Source organism: Lithobates pipiens, unplaced genomic scaffold (assembly GCF_037356315.1).
Source record: "Lithobates pipiens isolate NorthernLeopardFrog02 unplaced genomic scaffold, aLitPip1_a1.2 Scaffold_25, whole genome shotgun sequence".
Lineage (NCBI taxonomy): Eukaryota > Metazoa > Chordata > Amphibia > Anura > Ranidae > Lithobates > Lithobates pipiens.
This window is the reverse complement of record NW_027507787.1, coordinates 2792501-2815490: the sequence shown is the minus strand read 5'-3', so window position 1 is coordinate 2815490 and position 22990 is coordinate 2792501. Positions and strand designations below refer to the sequence as shown.

The following is a 22990-nucleotide window of genomic DNA, read 5'->3' as shown; positions in this document are numbered from 1 at the left end:
TAGACCACTCCATGACCTTAATGTTCTTTTTCTTGAGCCACTCCTTTGTTGCCTTAGCAGTATGTTTTGGGTCATTGTCATGCTGAATGACAATGAATGACAATGACCCAAAACATACCACCAAGGCAACAAAGGACTGGCTCAAGAAGAAGCACATGAAGGTCATGGAGTGGCCTAGTCAGTCTCCAGACCTTAATCCTATTTCAAATTTATGGAGGGAGCTGAAACTTCAAATTGCCAAGAGACAGGCAAGAAACCTTAGAGAAAAAGAAGAGTGGCCCAAAATCACTCCTTATGTGCAAATCTGTTGTCATTGTGGTTTACACTGCAGAACACTTCTTTGTGCTGGGATAAACAGGAAAGCTGTGTAAAATTATGTAATCGCTTGGATTTTAAAATCACTAAACTTTAGAATACATGGATAATAGAATAATGGATTTGTAATAAGTGTACCTTTCGTTTTTCATTCTTAGCTGCTGAGCCTGCAAGCCCTTTCCATACAGACAGAGGAGATTGGTGTACTGAGCACCGCAAGTTCCACAGCCGCCTGGATGTAGTACAGGAGGTAATGTCCCTTTAAAAAATAAAAATAAAAAATGTTGTCTTATGTGGAAGCTAATGATAGCTATGCAAGACTTATAAAAATGCTCTGTGAATATGTTAAAGCAGAACTCCGGGCAGTTATGAATATAATTGTTTGCCTGTAAATTATGGCATTGATGGCAATTGTACTGGATGATATCTGCAACCACTGGATCACCTTAGAGAAGAGGCAGCAGGGGCTATCACAGGCATATATGAGCATTTATGAAAAAATACAAGTGCTGCAACGTTAAGGAGACTTCGACCCAAAAGTAAGAAAAAAATTGCAGGTATGGTGGAATCTTGGAGCCGGGCAAAATAATTATCCATACAGGAGAATGATTATTCTGCTTAATTTGGGATCCTATACACATGCGTATAATGAATCCTCTAATCAAGAGAGGTAAGACACAATGGCAAGCGTGTTCTGTAGAGCAGGTGGTGATGGAGCACAGAGGTGTGCTTATTTTAAAGTGGAAGAACGGTACCGTTTGAATGAAGATAATATTTGAGTCCCTTTCTTCCATTTGGGAATTTTGTAGTGATATATATTACCTTATTGGACTCACTTATGTATATATGGTGATGGGTGTTTATACACATTATTAGCGCTGCACTGTATCTAATATTTTACTTTATCTGTCAATCTCTATCGGTTGATGTGTTAGCAGCTTTTTCCTAACAGGGCAATTTGTTTTATAATATACGTGCGTTTAAAGGGGTTGTTTTTTATTTTCTAAATAGGTTCCTTTAAGCTAGTGCATTGTTGGTTCACTTACCTTTTCCTTCGATTCCCCTTCTAAATGTTTTTTTTTCTTTGTTTTCTTTGTCTGAATTTCTCACTTCCTGTTCCTCCTCAGTAAGCTGTTCAGTAAACTGTTCTGGCTGACTAAACACCGCTCGGATGATGGTGTGAAGTTTACTGAGGAGAAACAGGAAGTGAGAAATTCAGACAATGAAAAAAAAACATTTAGAAGGGAAATCGAAGGAAAAGGTGAACCAACAATGCACTAGCTTAAAGGAACCTATTTAGAAAATAAAAAACAAAGCTTTACAATCCCTTTAACCTTTGCAGTGCAGGGAAAAGAGCTTTTTTTCTTACTTTGATTTGCACCAGAATCCACGCAGCCTCCAAATGTAAACACACAACAGTTGCTTCTAAGCTATTAGAAACCTACCTGATTTTAGAACGGTTTTTGTGATATTTTAGAATGAATGACCTCACAGTACAAGCAGCTAGAATGGTCAGGGATGGCTTATTTCAAAGCTCTTTTTACTGTGACGAATGATGCTCCTCTTCCTGCTAGTTTGATGTCATGTATGCTCTTGATCTTGAATTTATTATGTGGCTGCTTGAAAGGGATACTATCATTAGAGTATAAATACTTAGGTACTGTATGTTATTTTCTAACTTAAAGAGGCTCTAAAGGCATTCTTTGCATTCATGTTAAAAAAAAACTTCTAGGTGCAGCTCCCTCCCCGTTCCCCTCTCCCCCCCCCCCCCCACCCCATTTTACCTGAGCCCCATCCCAATCCAGCAATATGATTAGCCACAGTGAACAAACGCAGATTAAGACAGTTGACGCATTTCAGCCTATAAGGTCTTAGTCATAACCCATCTCCTGTGTCTCTCACAGCACCGGTGAGCCAATAAGGACAAAAAGGGGGGGGCTTGCTAATGGGGGCACTCGGCAGGACCGCTGGCAGGGGATCCAAAAAAGGGCTCCTCTGCACAAAACCATTGTACAGAGCAGGTAAGTATAACATGTTTGTTATTCAAGAAAATCTTTAGAATCCCTTTAAATATTAATGTAACAAAGGCCGTTCAGGTGTAGCAATGTGCACAATTGCACCCATGGTAAAATATCCATGATATCCATACCTTCCAACTTTTTAAAATGGGAATGAGGGACACCTATTAGCAAAAGTATGTAGACATAGGACACACCCCCTTAAAGGAAAATTATACAAAATAAACTAGTTAAATCCACAAGTGCTTTTCTTTAACCATTATTATTCCTTTATACTGGTGTAGTACTAACCTCTGAAGGAGCTGCTGGTTATTTTTGGGCTTACCGTTACCTTCCGTTCTCCTTGTGACACCTCTAGAGGATGTCCCGTGGTAGATGGCCTAGCAACTTGAGACTGACAATAGATCCAGTTGAATGGATTTTATTTGCAAACGTCAATCATTGAACAGTCTTTTAACTTGGGATCAGAGGGTTGGGAAGGAAAGTTCAGGTACTCTCAATGTCAAAGTCTATAAACTTTAAGGAACTTGCTTACTTTGACTGCATCCAGAGAATAGCCATTCGCAGCTGGATGCACACTCAGATTGGTCAGTCGCTCTCTCACAAGGCCTAGCAGCCAACAAGGTGCTTACTCAGGAACAAAGTCTTTATCACCGACGTTGTTGCAGAACATGTAGGGAAACTAAGCGGTAGAACACTTGTAGGATACCTGGATCTTTCAGCCCACTTGGTGATATCCCCAAGACCGGATTCTCTCGGTTACTTCAGCCCTTCCCGGCTCTTGTTAAGAAAACCAACCTCGCGTGGTGTTCTTCTAAAGAGTCCTCCTCTGGAATGCTCGAAGTACACTGGGTCTCTCCCGGACTGGAGACGGCACCCATCCACCTCAGAATCCTTCCTTAGTTCCTTTGCCTTGGGCTAGCCAGCCCAGAGGCATCAAAGTCGGGTGGAACCACACCCCAGGCCATAGGCTTCCCGGGGGCTGGTCAGGAGGACCAGGACCATATACCCAGCACAGCATACTGGACTGTAACCCCGAACCAGGTGACATCCGTGTCTTAAATACCCTCTCCCAGAGAGCACAGCGGGAGGGCCACTCCCACTGACCTGACTCCAAGAGGGAATAATTCAAGCACCTAACCTGACCATAGTTCCACGCCCGCCACCAGAGACAGTGCCCCCTGTGGCCAGGCTGAACATCTCACAGTCTAGTCAGACTGACACCGAAGCCAAATTTAGTCAAATAGGCCAAAACCAAACTGTAGTTTGGGTAAAGCTTTAACTTTTAAAACATAGCTCGTGCTCTTCAGGAGCCCGCCGCTACACTGGCTTTTGACATTTACAAATGCAGCATATTAGAAATTGGATGAAAGGTTTAGCACTGGGGAACACTCTTTGAAAGATTAAAAGTGCATTTTATATACAGCTATAGAGATCAGACCAAAATGAAGGACAAATGAGGAGGACAGTCAGGAGCTATGGATATCCCATGGTACCTTACTGCCTGCAAGCAGTGATTTCCCTACTGGCTCCACCACCAGAGACAACTCTTCTCTAGTTCAGGAGGCAGGCTCTGTGAAATGTGTGACGCAGCAGTGCCTTCTCACAGAGCATAGTGAATACGTGTCACAGAATTCAAGCAAGTAGATGTGTCAAAATCATTCAGATTAATAGAGCAAGGCTAGAAACAATGAAAATACAACGTGGATATGAATATATGGTTTGATATTTTGACCACAGATACACTTTAAGGAAGCATTTCAAAAAGGCTCCAAAAATGTTTGCTTGTGTGCAGATGTCATGCTGATGGGGGCTCTACTGTAGAATGCATTGGAGTGCCATTCACAGTGAAGCACAATAGGAAAATCGTTTCTGGGTGCATTTACGACAGATCAGTGGGTATTTTTCTGTTATTTCATAGGCACTTTACACTTGTCTAAACGTTCCATTTTAGTGACTCACAGTTAAACATAGTGCATGCTAACGCACATTACATGCGTTAGCAAAATGTTTTGCCAATGTAAAATCCTTCTGGTTCAGTGGGGCTTCTTTTGATTGCTTTTGGCCCACTGGGCCAAAATAACTTGTCTTATTTACTTCCTCTTGTTATTGTATAAAGTACCTCTGCGCCAACCAAGACACTTCCAATTTCGCATTAGCACTCTTTGATCTTGACCCTTCTATCCTTTACCTGTATACTCATCTGTTCTCTTTCCCCCTCCCTCCCCCTTCCTTCTCTTCCCCTCCCCCCCCCCCCCCCCTTGTTTTTCCCTCTCTACCCACTCCCCACTCTCTCCCCTCTTCTCTTGAATTTTCCCATTTGCGCAACACTAAAACCACCTAATTGATACTTCCTCTTGTTATACTTCTATATATGAAATATTCTGCTTCACCATATCTTGTTAGATTGGTACAAACTTATATTTCAGATGTATGTAAGAAGAAGAAACTTGCTTGCACAGCTAAAGTCACAATATCTTTCTACAGACGCACAGCACCACCTAGTGTCTCTAAATGTAATAGACTGCAATAAGTTTAAGAAATAACAGAATGTAAATATCTCCACATGGCTAAATATATATAGACTTTCAGCTTGAATTTAAGGGTATTTACATCCAAATCAGGTGAACGGTGTAGGAATTACAACAGTTTATATATGTGCCTCACACTCTTTAAAGGACCAAAAGTAATGGGACAGATTAACAATCATCCATCAAACTTTCACTTTTTAATACTTGGTTGCAAATCCTTTGCAGTCAATTACAGCCTGCCGTCTGGAACGCATAGACTTCACCAGACACTGGGTTTAATCCCTGGTGATGCTCTACCAGGCCTCTACTGCAACTGTCTTCAGTTCCTGTGTTTTCTTTGGGCATTTTCCCTTCAGTTTTGTCTTCAGCAAGTGAAATGCAAGCTCGATCGGATTCAGGTCAGGTGATTGACTTGGCCATTGCATAACATTCCATTTCTTTCCCTTAAAAAAAAATCTCTGGTTGCTTTCGCAGTATGCTTTGGGTCATTGTCCATCTGCACTGTGAAGCGCCGTCCAATGAGTTCTGAAGCATTTTGCTGAATATGAGCAGATAATATTGCCCGAAACACTTCATAATTCATCCTGCTGCTTTTGTCAGAAGTCACATCATCAATAAATGCAAGAAAACCAGTTCCATTGGCAGCCATACATGCCCACACCATGACACTACCACCACCATGCTTCACTGATGAGGTGGTATGCTTTGGATCATGAGCAGTTCCTTTCCTTCTCCACACTCTTCTCTTCCCATCACTCTGGTACAAGTTGATCTTGGTCTCATCTGTCCATAGGATGTTGTTCCAGAACTGTGAAGGCTTTTTTAGATGTTTGGCAAACTGGCCTTCCTGTTTTTGGGGCCCACCAATGGTTTACATCTTGTGCCAAACCCTCTGTAGTCAGTCTGGTGAAGTCTTCTCTTGATTGTTGACTTTGACACATATACACCTACCTCCTGGAGAGTGTTCCTGATCTGGCCAACTGTTGTGAAGGGTGTTTTCTTCATCAGGGAAAGAATTCTTTGGTCATCCACCATAGTTGTTTCCCGTGGTCTTTCTGGGTTTTTTGGTGTTGCTGAGCTCACCGGTGCGTTCTTTCTGTTAAAACAGTTGATTTGGCCACACCTAATGTTTTTGCTATCTCTTTGATGGGTTTGTTTTGTTTTTTCAGCCTAATGATGGCTTGCTTCTCTGGGAATAGGAAACAGATATGTAGAAACTTCAGAAATATGACATTAGACCATGTTGCCTTCCAACAGTGGTAGCGTGTATTGGCCATGTAACATGTAACAATAATGATTCTAAGATTGGGCCTGTCACACACTGTCACTTGCCATCAGATATTTCTGTCTTTAGTTCTATACAAGTGTACATGTTTGTAGCTATGTATGCAGTGCCAGCGCTACCGCTAGGTGAACTAGGCAGACGCTCAGGGAGAAGCTACGGCTGCTGGTTTCCTTACTAGCCTGGCCGGGGAACACGAGGGGCTGAAGGCCAGCATCTTACACGGGGCTGGAGAGCTGACTGACTCTCTGCTGGCCAATCCGGAGAAAGCAGCAACCTCCACGGGTGGCCAATACAACTGGGGGGATGAGGGTTGCAGAGGAGGTCAACTGCAGCATGGCATGCGAGGACGGCGACACTGGGAGTTCATGGACATTTTGGGCGGGTTCGAGGAGGTAGGCACCTTGTCCCCTCCCCAGTACATAGCTCCCCCTCACCTGCCAAACACATAATTCACTGCAGCCACCTCCCGGACTCGCTACTCTACCTGACATATCACTTTCAGGGCAGGCTGACCACCTCGCTGACCTCAGTGGTGTGGTGCTAGGTGACTGGAGCTGTCAGTGATGTCACAGCGTGTGCTCCCCCATCTCTGGTGGCATCATATTGATGAAGGACCCTGGATGGCTGGTGAGCCTCACACAGGTAATGTCACGTGTGTGACCTGCTGGAAAACTAAGAGTCCCAGTGTATACAAACATCATCTGCCAGGACACTAATTGCTTCAATTGCCCCTACTTGCCTCTGAATGTGTCATGTCTAATGTATGCTGGGTGTGCATGTGGCAGATAGTATCACTATTATTGGTAGTGTATTATATATTTTATACTGGATAATATATGTCATACTGGACACAGGGACTCATCCCTAGGGCACGATGACCCTATTTCTCACATTTTATTTTTAGGGAGATGCAAGTAGCTGGTCTTGCCTTGGGCGCAAAATAGTCTAACACGGGCCCTGGGTGCTCAACACTCTCCAGTCACAGAATTTCTTGCATTTGAAAATAAAAATAAAAACATCACTTTTCTCTGACTGGAGGAGGTGAAAGGGAGAGAGAGTGGAACGTCACAATCTCCACCTCATTTGAACAGAGAACGCCTTAGATTTTTCAGTAAATACACAAAAATAAAAATAAAAATACATGGTGATCTGTGAATGGTGATAGGGCCGAACAAGCCTGCATTCAGGGGGCAGAGGGGATGCCGTTCTGCACAGGACGCTGAAAGTTACAACTATCACTGTTCAGTGACTACTACAGTTATTCTCAGCAGCCCCTCAGTATGACATATGCAAACTTACATTGCTCCAAGCTTGACCAATGTAATTGTGCAATAAAAATCATCCCTGGAGTTCAGCTTTATTGTTCAGTGGTGGCTGGTTCTAAACATTTTTTTGGGGGGGGGGGGCGCAAACAAACTGAAAAATTCAGAAATAAAACCTATCAATTGCAGCCTCACTGTGTCATCAAACGCAGCCACTGTGCCCATCAAACGCAGCCACTGTGCCCATCAAACGCAGCCACTGTGCCCATCAAACACAGTCACTGTGCCCACCAATCGCTCCCACTGTGCCCATCGGATGCTACCAAAGTGTCCACCTAATGCAGCCACTGTGCCCATCGAATGCTGCCACTGTGTCCATCGAATGCCGCCACTGTGATCCCCCCCATGCCTGCCCACCTTCTGCCCTGTACTTACCCTGTCTCGGTGGGGCAGTAGGTGACGGTGAGCGATGTCCTCCATGGATCTTCTCCCCTCTTCTCCTCTGTCCTCTCCTATAGGCAATTGGATGTCTGATAGGCATCTAATCACAGCACCTGTGATTTCAGCCAATCAGGTGACGGGTAACAGACCCGAGTACCTGATTGGCGGAGAGGTGGTTCAGTGTTAGAAAAGCGTATATTCATTCGTTGTTCTAACACACCTGGTAAACTGTGAGCACCAAGCATGGTGCTCGCAGGTCACCATTTTTGACGCCTATTAGAGCCTGTGGCTCTAATCAGGTACTTGCAAAACACCCTCGCCGCTGTAATTCAGGCGCCCATGCTATCCATTTGTCATAGAGGGGGTGGCTGAGATAGGGGCGGCGCCCATGCATCCTTATGGACGCAACGCCACTACGTGCTATTCATCATATATTACTTCGATATCTAGGGCCCACTGGTCAAAAAAAGTATAAAAAGTCTGTTTTGTTATATTGGTGTAAATGCTTGATACAAAGGTATGCTATAAGTCACTATTATATAAAGCTATTCCAGTACTCATTATACTTTTTATTTTTATCTGCACAGCGAGTAGAAAAAACGGTGGAGTACCTGTACTCTGAAGTGAACTCTGTTCTGGATGCAATTTCTGGATCTTCCTGGGCCCTCTCAGTCGCGCCTAGCGGTCCTCTCTTGGATATATTTGAGGAAGGTTAGTGGATGGAAAATAATTGCAATCTGTGTGCCCCTTAAAGAACAACACTGACTTAGTGTAACATCAACACACAATTTGGTGCTGGACAAGTTAACATTCTGGTATATTTACTTTTGAACATTTCCTTTTTTTTTAAAGATTATTTTATTACATAGAGATCAACCTGCAATAAAAGGGCTAGAGTTCAAAGTGCATGTCATGAAAACCCCAGAACAGTGCCACACATACCTTTTTCCCCATTTACACTTGCATATACATTCCACTTAGGTGGTTGAACAGGTAGGGGCAGCAGTTCATTTTCAACTATATCTATTGCCATAAGGGCGGGACCACCCACATATTTTACATTTACTCAAATTTTGTTTGCTTCCAGGCCTGGGCAAACCTGTTTTCCCCATTTTATTATTTTATATGATTTACTGCCATTTTAGTCTTCTCCTCACTGTAAAGAAACTTGGTTACTTCAACCACTGTTAAAGCTGAAGTTTAGCTATATATATATATATATATATATATATATATATATATATATATATATATATATATATAGTGGGTACAGCTTCAGTTAAACCACTTCAGTTCTGGCCCTGCAGGGGTTAACTCGGGTTTACCATTGAAGAAGTCCCATAAGATACCCTCCCATCCTTGTCTTCTCCAACATTTACAACACTCCTTGTACAGTAATACTTTGGATTGCGAGCATAATCTGTTCCAGAAGAATGCTTGTAATCCAAAGCACTCGTATATCAAAGCAAGTTTCCCCATAGGAAATAATGGAAACTCAGATAATCTGTTCCACAGCTTGTCTATGCAGTACTGCATGGGGCCAGAGCAATATAGTTTTTATACAACAATTACCGAGTGAAGCAATATTACACTATAGTTGGTTTTCTCTCCTTGGGTTACTGCTGAATTTACTGCTGAACTTATGGTCGTTTTTTTTTTGTTCAACCCAGCAGAGCTGAACGTAAAAAAAAAAAAAACCTGACAGCTCAGGAGGAGCCGCTGTGCTAACTCTGCGATGTTAGTACAGAGATCTTCCCTGCTGTACTATTGTGTTCCGACAGCGGAGCGACCCATCTCCTGCCAAAACACTCTGGTCAGCAGAACTTTTTTGGTCATGCCCCTTTGACAGAAGCTGGTCGAACTGCCGGCTTCTTTCGGCTTTCTATCGAACTGGCTGATGCCACCTGACATTTGGCCCGTGTGTACTAGGCTTTAAAGGATCATTTCAGTTTTCATAACATGTTACATCCATATTCAGGGTGTAACATGTTATGAATGCCACAACAACCCCCCCCCCCCACCCCCACTCTATCCCCAATGTGACAGCAGACAGGAGATCTTCTCTCTGTGTCTGCTGCCACAATTTAAAAAATATGTGGCACTGCAGGGCTCCACCCACCTGGCCACGTCACTCATTCACAGTGCTCTGTGAATGGAATACTACAAGTTCCAGCAGCCTTTGCGGCTGTCGGCTTGTAATGAACTATCACAGCACTGTCAATACACTGACAGTGTGCAGGAAACCTGCATGGCACCAGTGATCTCCTAATTGCTGGTGCAATGCTTTACAGGCTTCCAAAACAAACAAAAAATCTGTGCATTTATTATTTTTTGTCAAAAGTTGAACTTATATGTTAAACTACACAGAGAACCTAGATAGAAGGGTGAGCAAAGCAACCTAAAAGTGGAATGCATTTGTGGATACATCTCTAACTTAACTAAAAAAAAAAAAAAAAAGCCACAAGTGATACTGTTGTACGAGGAGGATTTGGATTTTGTGGGTATTTCAGAGACTTGGCTCAACAGCTCTCATGATTGGCTGGCAACAATTCAAGGATATACCCTTTATCGCAGGGATAGAGAGAGTAAAAAAGGGGGAGGGGTTTGCCTGTATATCAAGAATAATGTACAAGTGAACGTGAGAGATGACATCACTAACGGAGCTAGGGAGGAGGTGGAATCCTTATGGCTAGAGCTCCAAAGGGATGAAGCTAAAGGGAAAATAATACTGGGCATATGCTATAGGCCCCCTAACCAGAGGGAGGAGGGGGATGCGGACCTCCTATCACAATTTGGCTTAGCAGCAATGATGGGAACTGTTATCATAATGGGGGATTTTAATTATCCAGATATAGACTGGGCGGATTCGTCTAAGCCCCTGTACACACGGTCGGAGATTTCCACAACCAAATCCGTCGGATTTTGTCCGTCAGATTTAGTCTGACGGATTGTGTCCGAAACTGTTGCATACACACGGTCGGACTAAGTTGTCGAAAAATCCGATCTTTCAGAACGTGATGACGTAATTTCATTACGATGGGACTAGATTCAGGCTAGTAGCCAATAGCTTTGATGTAGGAATTTGATCTGAGCATGCGTGGCACTTGGTCCGATCAAAATTCTCTACACATGATCGGATTACGTCCGACCGGCCCAGTTGGTCGGGAAATATTTCCAACATGTTGGAAAATTGGGTCCGATGGAGATTCGGACGGAATCAGTCCAATGCATACCACACACAGTTGGATTATCTGATGACACGGTCCGATAAGACGCATTCCGACGGATTCTCCGACCGTGTGTACGCGGCATAAGGCTCACCACTTCCTAAGTGTCTTGCAGGACAATTTCATGGGTCAGATGGTAGACACACCAACTAGTTATAAATTGTTACTGGATCTACTGATTACCAACAATACAGAGCTGATCACGGCTGTGGAATTACGGGGCAATTTAGGAAACAGCGATCACAGGTCAATTGGCTTCAGTATAAATCACACCAATAGGAAATATAAGGGAAATACAAAGACACTGAATTTCAAAAGAGCCAACTTCCCTAAACTACTGTCACGATCTGGAGTCAGGCTCAGAGGCCAGTAGCTATAGCAGCAGAGCAGATATTCACACAGGTCACCCTGGCTGATGACACGGGTTCACCTGAGGTGCGGGGGTCTAAGCACTAACCGGTATTCACCAGAGCTCCCAAAGGTGGAGATGGGCTTGGCTGCTTGTTAGTGCCAGGTCGCGGTCCTCAGGATAGCCCCATCAGGAGGTGAGCAAGCCGGGGGTCTGGTAGCAGATATAACAGGTAGGGATCAAGCAGAAGCGTAGTTGAGAAACAAGCCAAAAGTCAGTAACAAATAGTTGCAGGTTGGGATTCAGCAGAAGCGTAGTCGGTAACGAATTGTAGCGAGGATACGGTCGGCAGCAGGAGAGATAGGAGCAAGATATTGGCTGGTGAAGGCACAATATTCTGGCAACCAGGAAGTGCAGAGACATGGCTTAAATCAGGAAGTTCATGGGAGGAGCAAAGGGTTCAAGGTTCAAGGCAAACAAGATTCAAGACAAGATCATTCAAGGAATTGTCCAAGGAGCTGTCCAGCATTCCAGGTGGCTCAGCAAGCAGAGTCACTGCCAGACACACCAGAGGTCCCAGGTTCAAGCCCAGGTAATAACAGTACTCCCCTCCTCCCAGGATGTCCCCTGGACGTCTTAGGGCCAGGTTTCTGAGGAAACCTCTGGTGGAATTCCCTTGTTAATTTAGGGGCATGAACATTCTTTTCAGGCTCCCAAGAATTTTCTTCTGGCCCATAACCTTCCCATTGAACCAAATATTACAATTTGTTCCTAGAGATTCTGGAGTCAAGAATTTTTCCCACCACAAATTCTTCTTCACCCTGTACCTCAACAGGTGGAGGAGGAGGATGAATTCTTCCAGAAAAAGTATTTTCATGAAATGGTTTGAGTAGTGATATATGAAACACAGGGTGAATCTTCATATTGTCAGGAAGTTTTAGGCGAAAAGTGACTGGGTTGATTTGAGCAGAAATCTCAAAAGGTCCCATAAACTTTTGACCCAACTTAGCACATGGAACTTGAACTTTAAAATTTTTGGTAGATAACCAAACTTTCTCACCTACTTGAAAAGTGGGAATAGACCTACGATGTCTGTCAGCAGCCTTCTTGTAATATTCCTGCGCCTCCTTCAATGTATCAGTCAATTTCTCCTGGATCTCATGTAATGAAGTTAGTCTGTTGGTAACAGCAGGAATTGAAGTTGAGATGGGGAGATCAGGAATAAAAACTGGATGATACCCGGTGTTTAAGAAAAATGGGCTTTGGGATGTGGAACTATGTTTAGAGTTATTATAAGCAAACTCTGCCGTAGGAAGGTAGTCCACCCAGTCATCCTGAAGATAACTCACGAAACATCGAAGGTATTGCTCCAGAGTTTGATTGGTCCTCTCGGTCTGACCATTAGACTGCGGATGAAAAGCCGAGGACAGATTAACTGTTACACCCAAAGCTGAGCAAAAGCTTCTCCAAAATTTTGAGGTAAACTGTACCCCTCTGTCAGACACCACATCATCAGGAATTCCATGAAGTTTAAAAACTTCTCTAACCATTACCTCAGCAGTATGTTCGGCGGAGGGTACCCCTTTAACTGGAATAAAATGAGCTTAGTGAGACGGTCAACGACTACCAGAATGGTGGTCATCCCTTTTGAAAGAGGAAGGTCAACCACAAAGTCCATAGAAATTGACCCCCATAGTCTTGATGGAACAGGTAGAGGTAGAAGTAACCCCAGAGGAGAAGATCGAGGTGTCTTATTGCGAGCACAGGTTAGACATGAAGCCACATAACTCTTAACATCTTTCTTGTACCCAGGCCACCAAAAGGAACGTGATAAGAGTTCTTCTGTCTTAGAAACCCAAAATGACCAGCAAGCTTAGAGTCATGTACCAACCTGAGGGCTTCTACCCGAACTGATTCAGGTACATAGAGGCAATGCGCTTGAGTCCAAAAACCATTGTTGTACTTGAGGTTAATGTCCTTAGGAGGATTATTAAGAAGTGGGTCATTCTCATACCCCTCCTTGAGAAGATTAAGAAATGTCTTCAAACTCATGGCCCCTAGAAAGTTCTTTTGAGGCAGGATTGTACATTCAGAGGTGCTTTCCTGGAGAGGCCCAGACAACATCCGTGATAGGGCATCAGCCTTACATTTCCTTGACCCAGGGCGGTATGAAATAACAAAATTAAACCTGGAAAAGAAAAGGGTCCAACGTGCTTGTCTAGATGACAACCTTTTAGCAGACCTAATAAATTCTAAATTTTTATGATCGGTGAGAACGGTTACAGGGTGCTTAGCTCCTTCCAGCAGATGCCTCCACTCAGAAAATGCTTCCTTAATTGCCAGCAGCTCCTTGTTTCCAATGTCATAATTCATCTCGGCTGAAGACATCAGTCGAGAGAAATAAGCACAAGGATGAAGCTGCATTTTTTCTCCCATTCGCTGAGAAAGGAAAATTCTCCCACAGCAGAATTAGAAGCATCAACTTCTACGATGAAAGGTAGTTCTGGATCTGGATGTACCAGTATTGGTGCAGAAGTGAAGAGAGTTTTCAGTTTACTAAAGGCAGCCTGTGCCTCAGGTGACCACAAAAAGGGCACCCCTTTCTTTGTCAACTGTGTGATTGGAGCAATTACCTTAGAGAAATTCCTTATAAATCTTCTGTAAAAGTTGGCAAATCCAACAAATCGCTGTATCTCTTTAACATTCTTAGGGGCGGGCCAATCCACCACAGCCTTGATCTTATCAGGATCCATGCTTACCCCTTCAGAAGAGATTATGTATCCCAAGAACTGGATCTGAGTTTGTTCAAACTCGCATTTCTCTAGTTTTATGTAAAGTTGATTTTGCCTTAACCTCTCGAAAACAATACAGACATGCTTGCGGTGTTCTTCCAAAGTATCAGAGAAAATGAGAATGTCATCCAAATATGCTATTACAAACTGATCAAGCAAATCTCGAAAAGCATCATTAATAAAATGTTGAAAAGTTGCAGGAGCATTGCAAAGCCCAAAGGGCATGACCAAAGACTCAAAATGTCCATATCTGGTTCTGAAAGCAGTTTTCCATTCATCTCCGGGACGAATGCGGACAAGGTTGTATGCCCCCCGTAAATCTAATTTGGTAAAGAGCTTGGCAAAGCGGAGTCTCTCAAGCATTTCTGGAATCAGTGGGAGTGGATAGCAATTCTTAATTGTGATCTTATTTAAATCTCTGTAGTCAATACATGGACGCAGGGTGGAGTCCTTTTTCGTCACAAAGAATAAGGCTGCGTCAGCAGGAGAGGTTGAGTGTCTGATAAAACCCTTCTCAAGATTCTCATTAATCCACTCCCTGAGCACTTTCAGTTCAGGTTCTGATAAAGAATAAAGGCGACCAAATGGTATTTCTGCCCCTGGAAGCAATTCAATGGGACAATCATAAGAGCGATGAGGAAGCAGCTGATCTGCGTTCTTTTTATCACAAACGTCCCGAAACTCAAGATATTGTGGAGGTAGCTTGTCGTATGACTGGATAGTTGCCAAAACTGCTTGTAAATCTTGAGTTGGTGGAGGGCTTATTTGATAAGATTCTTTGCAATGTTTCTTGCAATGTTCAGATGTAAAGCTTAACCACTTCCCGACCGCCGCACGACGATGTACGTCGACAGAATGGCACGGGCAGGCATAAGGGCTTACATGTACGTCCTTGCCTGCCCGCGGGTCGGGGGCCCGATCGGGCCTCCGCCCAGTGCCTGCGGCGATCGGTATTCATTCGGGAGCGATCCCGGACGAGGGGACGGCCATTCATTCATGGCCACCCCCTCGCGATCGCTCCCGACGAATGAAAATGCTCCGTGACATCACTTCCTCTCCTGTAATGTAAACACAGGAGAGGAAGTGATGTATTCTCTCCTCCGTGTCGGTATTTTTCGTTCCGACACCGAGGAGAGAGGATCGGTGAGTTGCACCAACACGACACTACACAGTAGAACATGCCAGGCACACTCACACCCCCCGATCACCCCCCCAATTACCCCTGCCCCCCAGTCACAGTGACACCAATGTCATTTTTTTTTTTTTTTTTTGCATTGGTGTCATTTGTGACTGTAATAACTGTTAGGGCAGTTAGGGTTAGCCCCCTTTAGTTCTAATGTACCCCCCTAACCCCCCCAATAAAGGTTTAACCCCGTGATCACCCCCCGTCGCCAGTGTCACTAAGGCTGGGTTCACATTGCAGCGGTTTATGAGAACGAATGTGATTCGCACCGCACTGCAGTGCAAATCACATCCGATCTCTGTGCGATTCGAGTTCAGCCATACAGATAGTATGGCTGAATTCGCATCGCACCCGCCGCACCCGCCGCAAATTCGCACGGGACCCTTTTTTTGGCCCGCTGCAGAATCGGATCGCATGGGTGTTCACACCATGCGATCTGAGTTTGCAGATCGCACTGCGATATGCGAACTGATCTGGGGGTGTCATTAACATTTCACTGACACTCCCAGCAGTTCGCATAGGGCAGTGTGAACTGCCGCCGGGAGGCATGCGATGCGGGAACCCGCCGTGGATTCGTGGCGTTCCCGCATCGCTCCAGTGTGAACCCAGCCTAATAAGCGATCGTTTTTCTGATCGCTGTATTAGTGTCACAGGTGACGCTAGCTAGGCAGGTAGGTATTTAGGTTCGCCGCAGCTTTTTATAGCGCCAGGGACCCCCATATACTACCGCATAAAGCCCCCTGATTGCCCCCTAGTTAACCCTTTCACCAGTGATCACCATATAACTGTTACAGGTGACGCTGGTTGGTTAGTTATTTTTTTATAGTTTCAGGGCACCCGCCATTTATTACCTAGTCTCACTAGTGTACCCCTAAATTTAGGGGTGTCTACTTTCCAAAATGGGGTCATTTGGGGGGGGGTTTGTGCCATCTTGGCATTTTATGGCCTTCAAAACTGTAACGCCCTTAGAAAGCCTGAAGGCGGTGCTTGGTTTTCAGGGCCCCGTACGCGGCTAGGCTCCCAAAAAGTCCCACATATGTGGTATCACCGTACTCAGGAGAAGCAGCAGAATTTATTTTGGGGTGTCATTTCACATATGCCCATGGCATGCGTGAGCAATATATCATTTAGTGACAACTTTGTGAAAAAAAAAATAAAAAAATTAAAGTTTGTAATTTTCCCGCAACTTGTGGCAAAATATAAAATATTCCATGGACTCAAAATGCCTCTCAGCAAATAGCTTGGGGTGTCTACTTTCTAAAATGGGGTCATTTGTGGGGATTTTGTGCCATCTTGGCATTTTATGGCCTTCAAAACTGTAATAGGTAGTGAGAAGTGAAATCAAAAATTTACGCCCTTAGAAAGCCTGAAGGCGGTGCTTGGTTTCGGGGCCCCGTACGCGGCTAGGCTCCCAAAAAGTCCCACATATGTGGTATCCCCGTACTCAGGAGAAGCAGCAGAATTTATTTTGGGGTGTCATTTCACATATGCCCATAGCATGTGTGAGCAATATATCATTTAGTGACAACTTTGTGTAAAAAAAAAAAAAATAATTTTTTTTTGTCATTATTCAATCGCTTGAGGCAAAAAAATAAAATATTCAATGGGCTCAACATGCCACTTATCAATTTCCTTAGGGTGTCTACTTTCCAAAATGGGGTAATTTGGGGGGGTTTTGTACTTCCCTGCCATTTTAGCACCTCAAGAAATGAGATAGGCAGTCGTAAACTAAAAGCTGCGTAAATTCCAGAAAACGTACCTTAGTTTGTAGATGTGACAACTTTTGCGCAAACCAATAAATATACAATTATTGACTTTTTTTTTTACCAAAGACATGTGGCTGAATACATTTTGGCCTAAATGTATGACTAAAATTGAGTTTATTGGATTTTTCTAATAACAAAAAGTAGAAAATATGATTTTTTTCAAAATTTGCGGTCTTTTTACGTTTATATCGCAAAAAATAAAAATCGCAGAGGCAATCAAATACCATCAAAAGAAAGCTCTATTTGTGGGAAGAAAAGGACGCAAATTTTGTTTGGGTACAACATTGCATGACCGCGCAATTACCAGTTAAAGCAGCGCAGTGCCAAATTGTAAAAAGACCTCTGGTCATTTACCAGCAAAATGGTCCGGTCTGAAAGTGGTTAAAGAACGTGTCTCCCAGTTGATGGAGGGATTATGGATAGAGAACCAAGGAATGCCCAGGATAATAGGGAACTTGGGTGATGTAATCAGCTCAAAACTGATAGTCTCCTGATGGTCAGTTTCAATTAGGAGTTTAAGTGGGATTGTCTCGTGGGTAACAGGGCCTGAAGTCAAAGGTGAGCCATCCACAGTTTCCATATCAATTGGGGCGAGTTTATTTCTTATTTGAATGTTATTACTTTGGGCAAATTTGAAGTCGATGAAGTTTCCCCCAGCCCCTGAGTCCAGCATAGCAGAGCAAGGTATTTCATTGCTTTCAACAATAAGCTTTATAGGGATGACAAAATGAGTTGATAAAGAATTAACTTTATTTGCTTCCTGAATCAAAGGAGAGATGGACTGAGAAATTGAGTTTATTTGCTCAGATACTGTAACATCCATTGCTGCAATTGCTCTTTTAAATTTATTGGGACAATTAACTGCGTAATGTCCAGAGTCTCCACAATAAAGACATACGTTTTCTGAACGACGTCTTTCTTTCTCCTAAGTAGTAATAGATCTTTTAATAGCATCCACCTGCATAGGTTCAGGAGTGTCAGAATCAGGAAAAACTCTTGGACCCTTAGGAGGATACTGAGTAGTAGAAAAACGCATGCCACCATTACTGCCTAGGATTCCCAGTCTCTCCTTTCAGTAAGTCTCTGATCAATTCGAGAAAATTATTTAATAAAAGCTTCAAGGCCATCAGGACTTTCTACTCTGGCAAGCTAATCTTTTGCTTGTTCCGAGAGTCCTTGACGGAACTGACTCTTTTGTGCTGCTGGATTCCAATTGATATCTGAGATCCAACGTCGGAATTCAGTTGTGTACTCTGCAACAGAGCGTCTTTCCTGCCGTAAATTGTGCAATTTTGCCTCAGCAGTAGCACAGCGGTTAGGATCATCGAAAACTTGGTTCATCGCAGTCACAAAAAAAAAATCAAAATTATTCAGGATGACATCATCTTTCTCCACATAAGGGGAGGCCCAGGCTAAGGCTTCCTCAGTCAGGAGGTTGATAATAAACAGCACCCTTTTCCTGTCAAAAGTGAATGCAGCAGGTTGCATCTGAAAGTATATACAACATTGATTAAGGAATCCTCTATAATGGCGGCGGTCTCCGCTAAACTTGAGTGGTAGGGGCATTCGTGCATTAGTTTCTATAGCAGCAGTATCTCGGGCATGAAAATCCCGCAATTGTTTGTGTAGATCAAGGATTTCCTCTTGTAGACCTTTCACTTCAATTTGTAACTCAGAAATGTTTTCCTGGTAGTCAACACCAAATGCCTGTAACTCAGCGATTTGAACCCTGAGAGGAGCCACGGCAGCTGCTACAACGGCCTCCATGTTTTTTGCCAGAATATTCTGTCACGATCTGGAGTCAGGCTCAGAGGCTAGTAGCTATAGCAGCAGAGCAGATATTCACACAGGTCACCCTGGCTGATGACACGGGTTCACCTGAGGTGCAGGGTCTAAGCACTAACCGGTATTCACCAGAGCTCCCAAAGGTGGAGATGGGCTTGGCTGCGTGTTAGTGCCAGGTCGCCGTCCTCAGGATAGCCCCACCAGGAGGTAAGCAAGCCGGGGGTCTGGTAGCAGATATAGCAGGTAGGGATCAAGCAGAAGCGTAGTTGAGAAACAAGCCAAAAGTCGGTAACAAATAGTTGCAGGTTGGGATTCAGCAGAAGCGTAGTCCAGGAACAAGCCAAATGTCAGTAACGAATTGTAGCGAGTATACGGTCGACAGCAGGAGAGATAGGAGCAAGATATTGGCTGGTGAAGGCACAATATTCTGGCAACCAGGAAGTGCACAGACATGGCTTAAATCAGGAAGTTCATGGGAGGAGCAAAGGGTTCAAGGTTCAAGGCAAACAAGATTCAAGACAAGATCATTCAAGGAATTGTCCAAGGAGCTGTCCAGTATTCCAGGTGGCTCAGCAAGCAGAGTCACTGCCAGACACACCAGAGGTCCCAGGTTCAAGCCCAGGTCCTAACAACTACAAAGCTTGCTAGAAGATATAATTTGGGATAAAATCTTAGGAACAAAGAACACTGAGGAGAGATGGGTTTGCTTTAAGAGCATATTAAATAAGGGCATTAGCCAGTGCATCACATTGGGTAATACAGTTAAAAAAGCAAAACAAAAGTCCTGGATGGCTTAACACCAATGTAAAAATGCATATAAAAGCAAAAGAGTATTCCTTCAAAAAATACAAGGTTATCAGCATTCAGACTTTATAAAGAATGCAACAAGAAATGTAAGGGTGCAATTAGGGCAGCTAAGCTAGAACACAAGAATACACATAGTGGAGAAGAAACAATAAACAAAAATAAAAATTGCCAGGACTAGAGATCCCAGCAGGGAACTAGGTACTTACTCCTGACTAGGCAGAAAAAAACTGAAGGCCTATAGCAGAGAGGGGGGTGTATATCACCTAGGACTGCCCATGGGCATAGCCAAGTCTTTTTTCTGCCTAGTGTCTTACCCCTGTAGGGGGGCGGTATAACCCTATGTTTCTGAATAAAGAAGGCTGTGTCTGTCAATGAACAAATGAGAAAAGAGGTTTAACCTTAAACTACATAGAGGGTTCTTCACTGTAAACGGTAATTATTAAAAGAGGGAATGTCTGGACAGCCGCACTCCAATAAAAACGCCTTTATTGGGCAAAATGACAAAAGTGCAAACCACAGCAGGGTACAGCATAAAAAATCTGACGCGTTTCACAGTCTCAACAGTGCTTAGTCATAGTTAACGGTAGTTCAACCATTTAGAATAAAATACAAGCACAGAGCAAAATTTAGAATACAGGGTACATAGAGACATTAAATGGGAAGCTAGTTATAATGGAGGTGTTCTAAAATGTGTAACTGGCCGTGTGTGTATTTAATATATACATACACACAACATAGCAGGCATTTCAAATATATACACATATGATTCTGCAGTGGCTAAGTAAACAACTAATAAAATTAGGGCATTAAAATAGCAGCATTTTTACATCTTTTGGGTCTACTATATAGCTCATGCAAATCCCTATTTACTGTAATAAACTGAAACGCATTAAAAGAAATAAACACAAATCATAAAAAGTATTCATCCTGTCACAGTCCATTCTCCTAGCCTAAATAAGACCTGAGCTGAGAGTCTGAATGTCTGGAGTCACACCCCAGGTAGTAGAGGTTCTGTGCCTTGAGGTACCAGCTCACTGTACCTAAAATAGGCTACAACAGCCTTTCTCAATCTTTTCAACACAGAGGAACCCTTGAAATAGTTCTCTGGTCTCGGGGAACCCCTGCTAAAATTTAGAAATCTACAACTCATGATAAATTATTGTGGCCTTACACCTGTGGCCATTGGGAAGAATTACCTTCTTACAGATAGCTAAAAAGATCAATGGTGTCGGTGGGAAATTATCTGAGAGGCAGAAATTGCCCAATGCTGAAGGAACTCCTAGCAACTTCTGGAGGAACCCTAGGGTTCCACGGAACCCTGGTTGAGAATCACTGGGCTACAGTATAGTTTGTTACAGCCATTATAATTGAGACTTGTGTTTAATGACAGACAAAAGATCTATAGTATGTTATATACAGTTCATTTTCATGATGTAAACAGTATGTGCCATATACATGTATTAAAGCAAATGTACAGAAAAAAAGAAAAAAAAGCTATGTGCATTTAACAGTGGAATCTTGTCATTTAAATCACTGGAAATACATTTCAATGGTAAACATTACAGGAGGAATTGCCAGCCTAAATTGGCAAAAAACTGGCAGCAAGCTGCTATACTTTTCCACTTCCATAAGTATTGTATATCAGACCAATCCCTCCGCCTTCCCAGTTATATGCTTAAAGAGTGCACCATTTTGAAATTGGCCCCTTGACCCGCCCTGCCCTAAGGAAAGGGAGCCTTGACTGCTGGATGCTTGGCAAGCGGGGCGTCAACCTAATCAGGGAGTTGGAGTGGCTCCGTTGGGACTGGTTACAATGGCACGAGGTGACTGGGTGAAGCCGGAACTCTAGAAAAGTCTACGCAGAGGCACGTCCCACTACTTTTGAGAGAAGTTGACGTCATAAGAGTAGCCCACCCACCCGCCCGTTGTGTTTTCGTCACAACTTTCTTGGTGGTTTTACCTGTCAGCAATTTGCATTACTTTATGGGCTATGCCCTCAAGTTAATTACGGGGTCAGTTTAATGCCTGCCTAGCACTGATGGTGGAGACAAGACTCAAAGATTATACAGTTTGGTTATAGATGCTCACGGTGTAACCGTGGCCCGCATGGTATTTGTATTTTGAAGGTTGTTATACTAAGAAGTTCAATAAAGCTGTGGCCTTGCCCAACTTCCAACTTAAAGTGGCCTATGTGTCTTTTTGGGGGGCAAGGGTTTTGTTGTGGTTTAAATAAGTGAGGGGTAAGACAAGACTAAGCCCCGTACATACGGTCGGAAATTTTGACCACAAAATCTGTCTGATTTTTTCCAAAACTGGTGTTGCTTACATACAGTCGGACAAAGTTGTCGGAAAATCCGATCGTTTGGAACGTGATGACGTTTATTCATTATGACGGGACTACGTTCAGGCTAGTAGCCAATAGCTTTGCTCTTGTACTTTGATCTGAGCATGCGTGGCACTTTGTCCGATCGGAATTCTCTACAAACGATCTGCAAAAGTCAGATCGGATTTTGTTTCGGAAAATTTGAGATCCTGCTCTCCAATTTTTCCGTCGGAGTTACCGACAGAAAAAGTCAGATAGAGCCCACACACGATTGGATTTTCCGATAATATAATCCGATCGGACCTTTTCTGTCGGAATTTCCGACCCTGTGTACGGGGCATGTGCTTTTCAGCAGTCAAGTGTTTAGTGTCCAGCATATTAGGTAAACATAAGCTATACATTGTGCTATTATTTATCAGATCTTTTTTGTCTTGCAGACTCTAGATGAAGATTATCCCAACTTACTACCCTTGAGAAGCCAACATTTTATCAATACAGCTTTTCTTTTAATGTGCACTTTGTGATACATAAAAGTATATTTTAATAAACCAAGAGCATGTGTTCTGGTGTTTTGCAAGAAATTATGTTCACCGATTTTTATTTATTTTTTATAATTTACATCACTTTATATAGTATAACGATTTACAATTAACAGCAAACAGAAACAGAGAGACGTTCCCAAGAACTTTTTTGTTTTATAAAAAATGTTAAATGTGTATCTGGTTTTGTGCTTCTCATTTCACGAGATACTGCCTAGGAAGAAATTATACATAGGCTGCATTTGGCACAAGATGAATAAATAGCCTCGGCCTTAGACTGTAAACTGATTTAATTGTACATCATATTTTAACATGTAAAATGAATACAACATTTCCACCACAATAAAGGCACATCACAATATTTTTT

The 22990-nt window shown here is 43.2% G+C and overlaps 1 protein-coding gene across 3 annotated transcripts in view; it reads left to right on the top strand.

The window, feature by feature from the left end:
* PLAC9 (placenta associated 9) overlaps positions 1 to 22665 on the top strand; it is a 60903-nt gene extending 38238 nt beyond the window's left edge. For 2 of the 3 annotated variants that reach the window (XM_077453959.1, XM_077453958.1), the window contains exons 2-4: positions 474 to 565; positions 8440 to 8563; positions 22522 to 22665. In XM_077453959.1, coding sequence (XP_077310085.1) covers positions 474 to 565; positions 8440 to 8563; positions 22522 to 22532 — 227 coding nt within the window. In that variant the 3' untranslated portion in view covers positions 22533 to 22665. The remainder of the gene's footprint in view (positions 1 to 473; positions 566 to 8439; positions 8564 to 22521) is intronic. The other variant, XM_077453961.1, reaches the window with a different exon arrangement.
* The last annotated feature ends 325 nt before the right edge of the window (positions 22666 to 22990 follow it).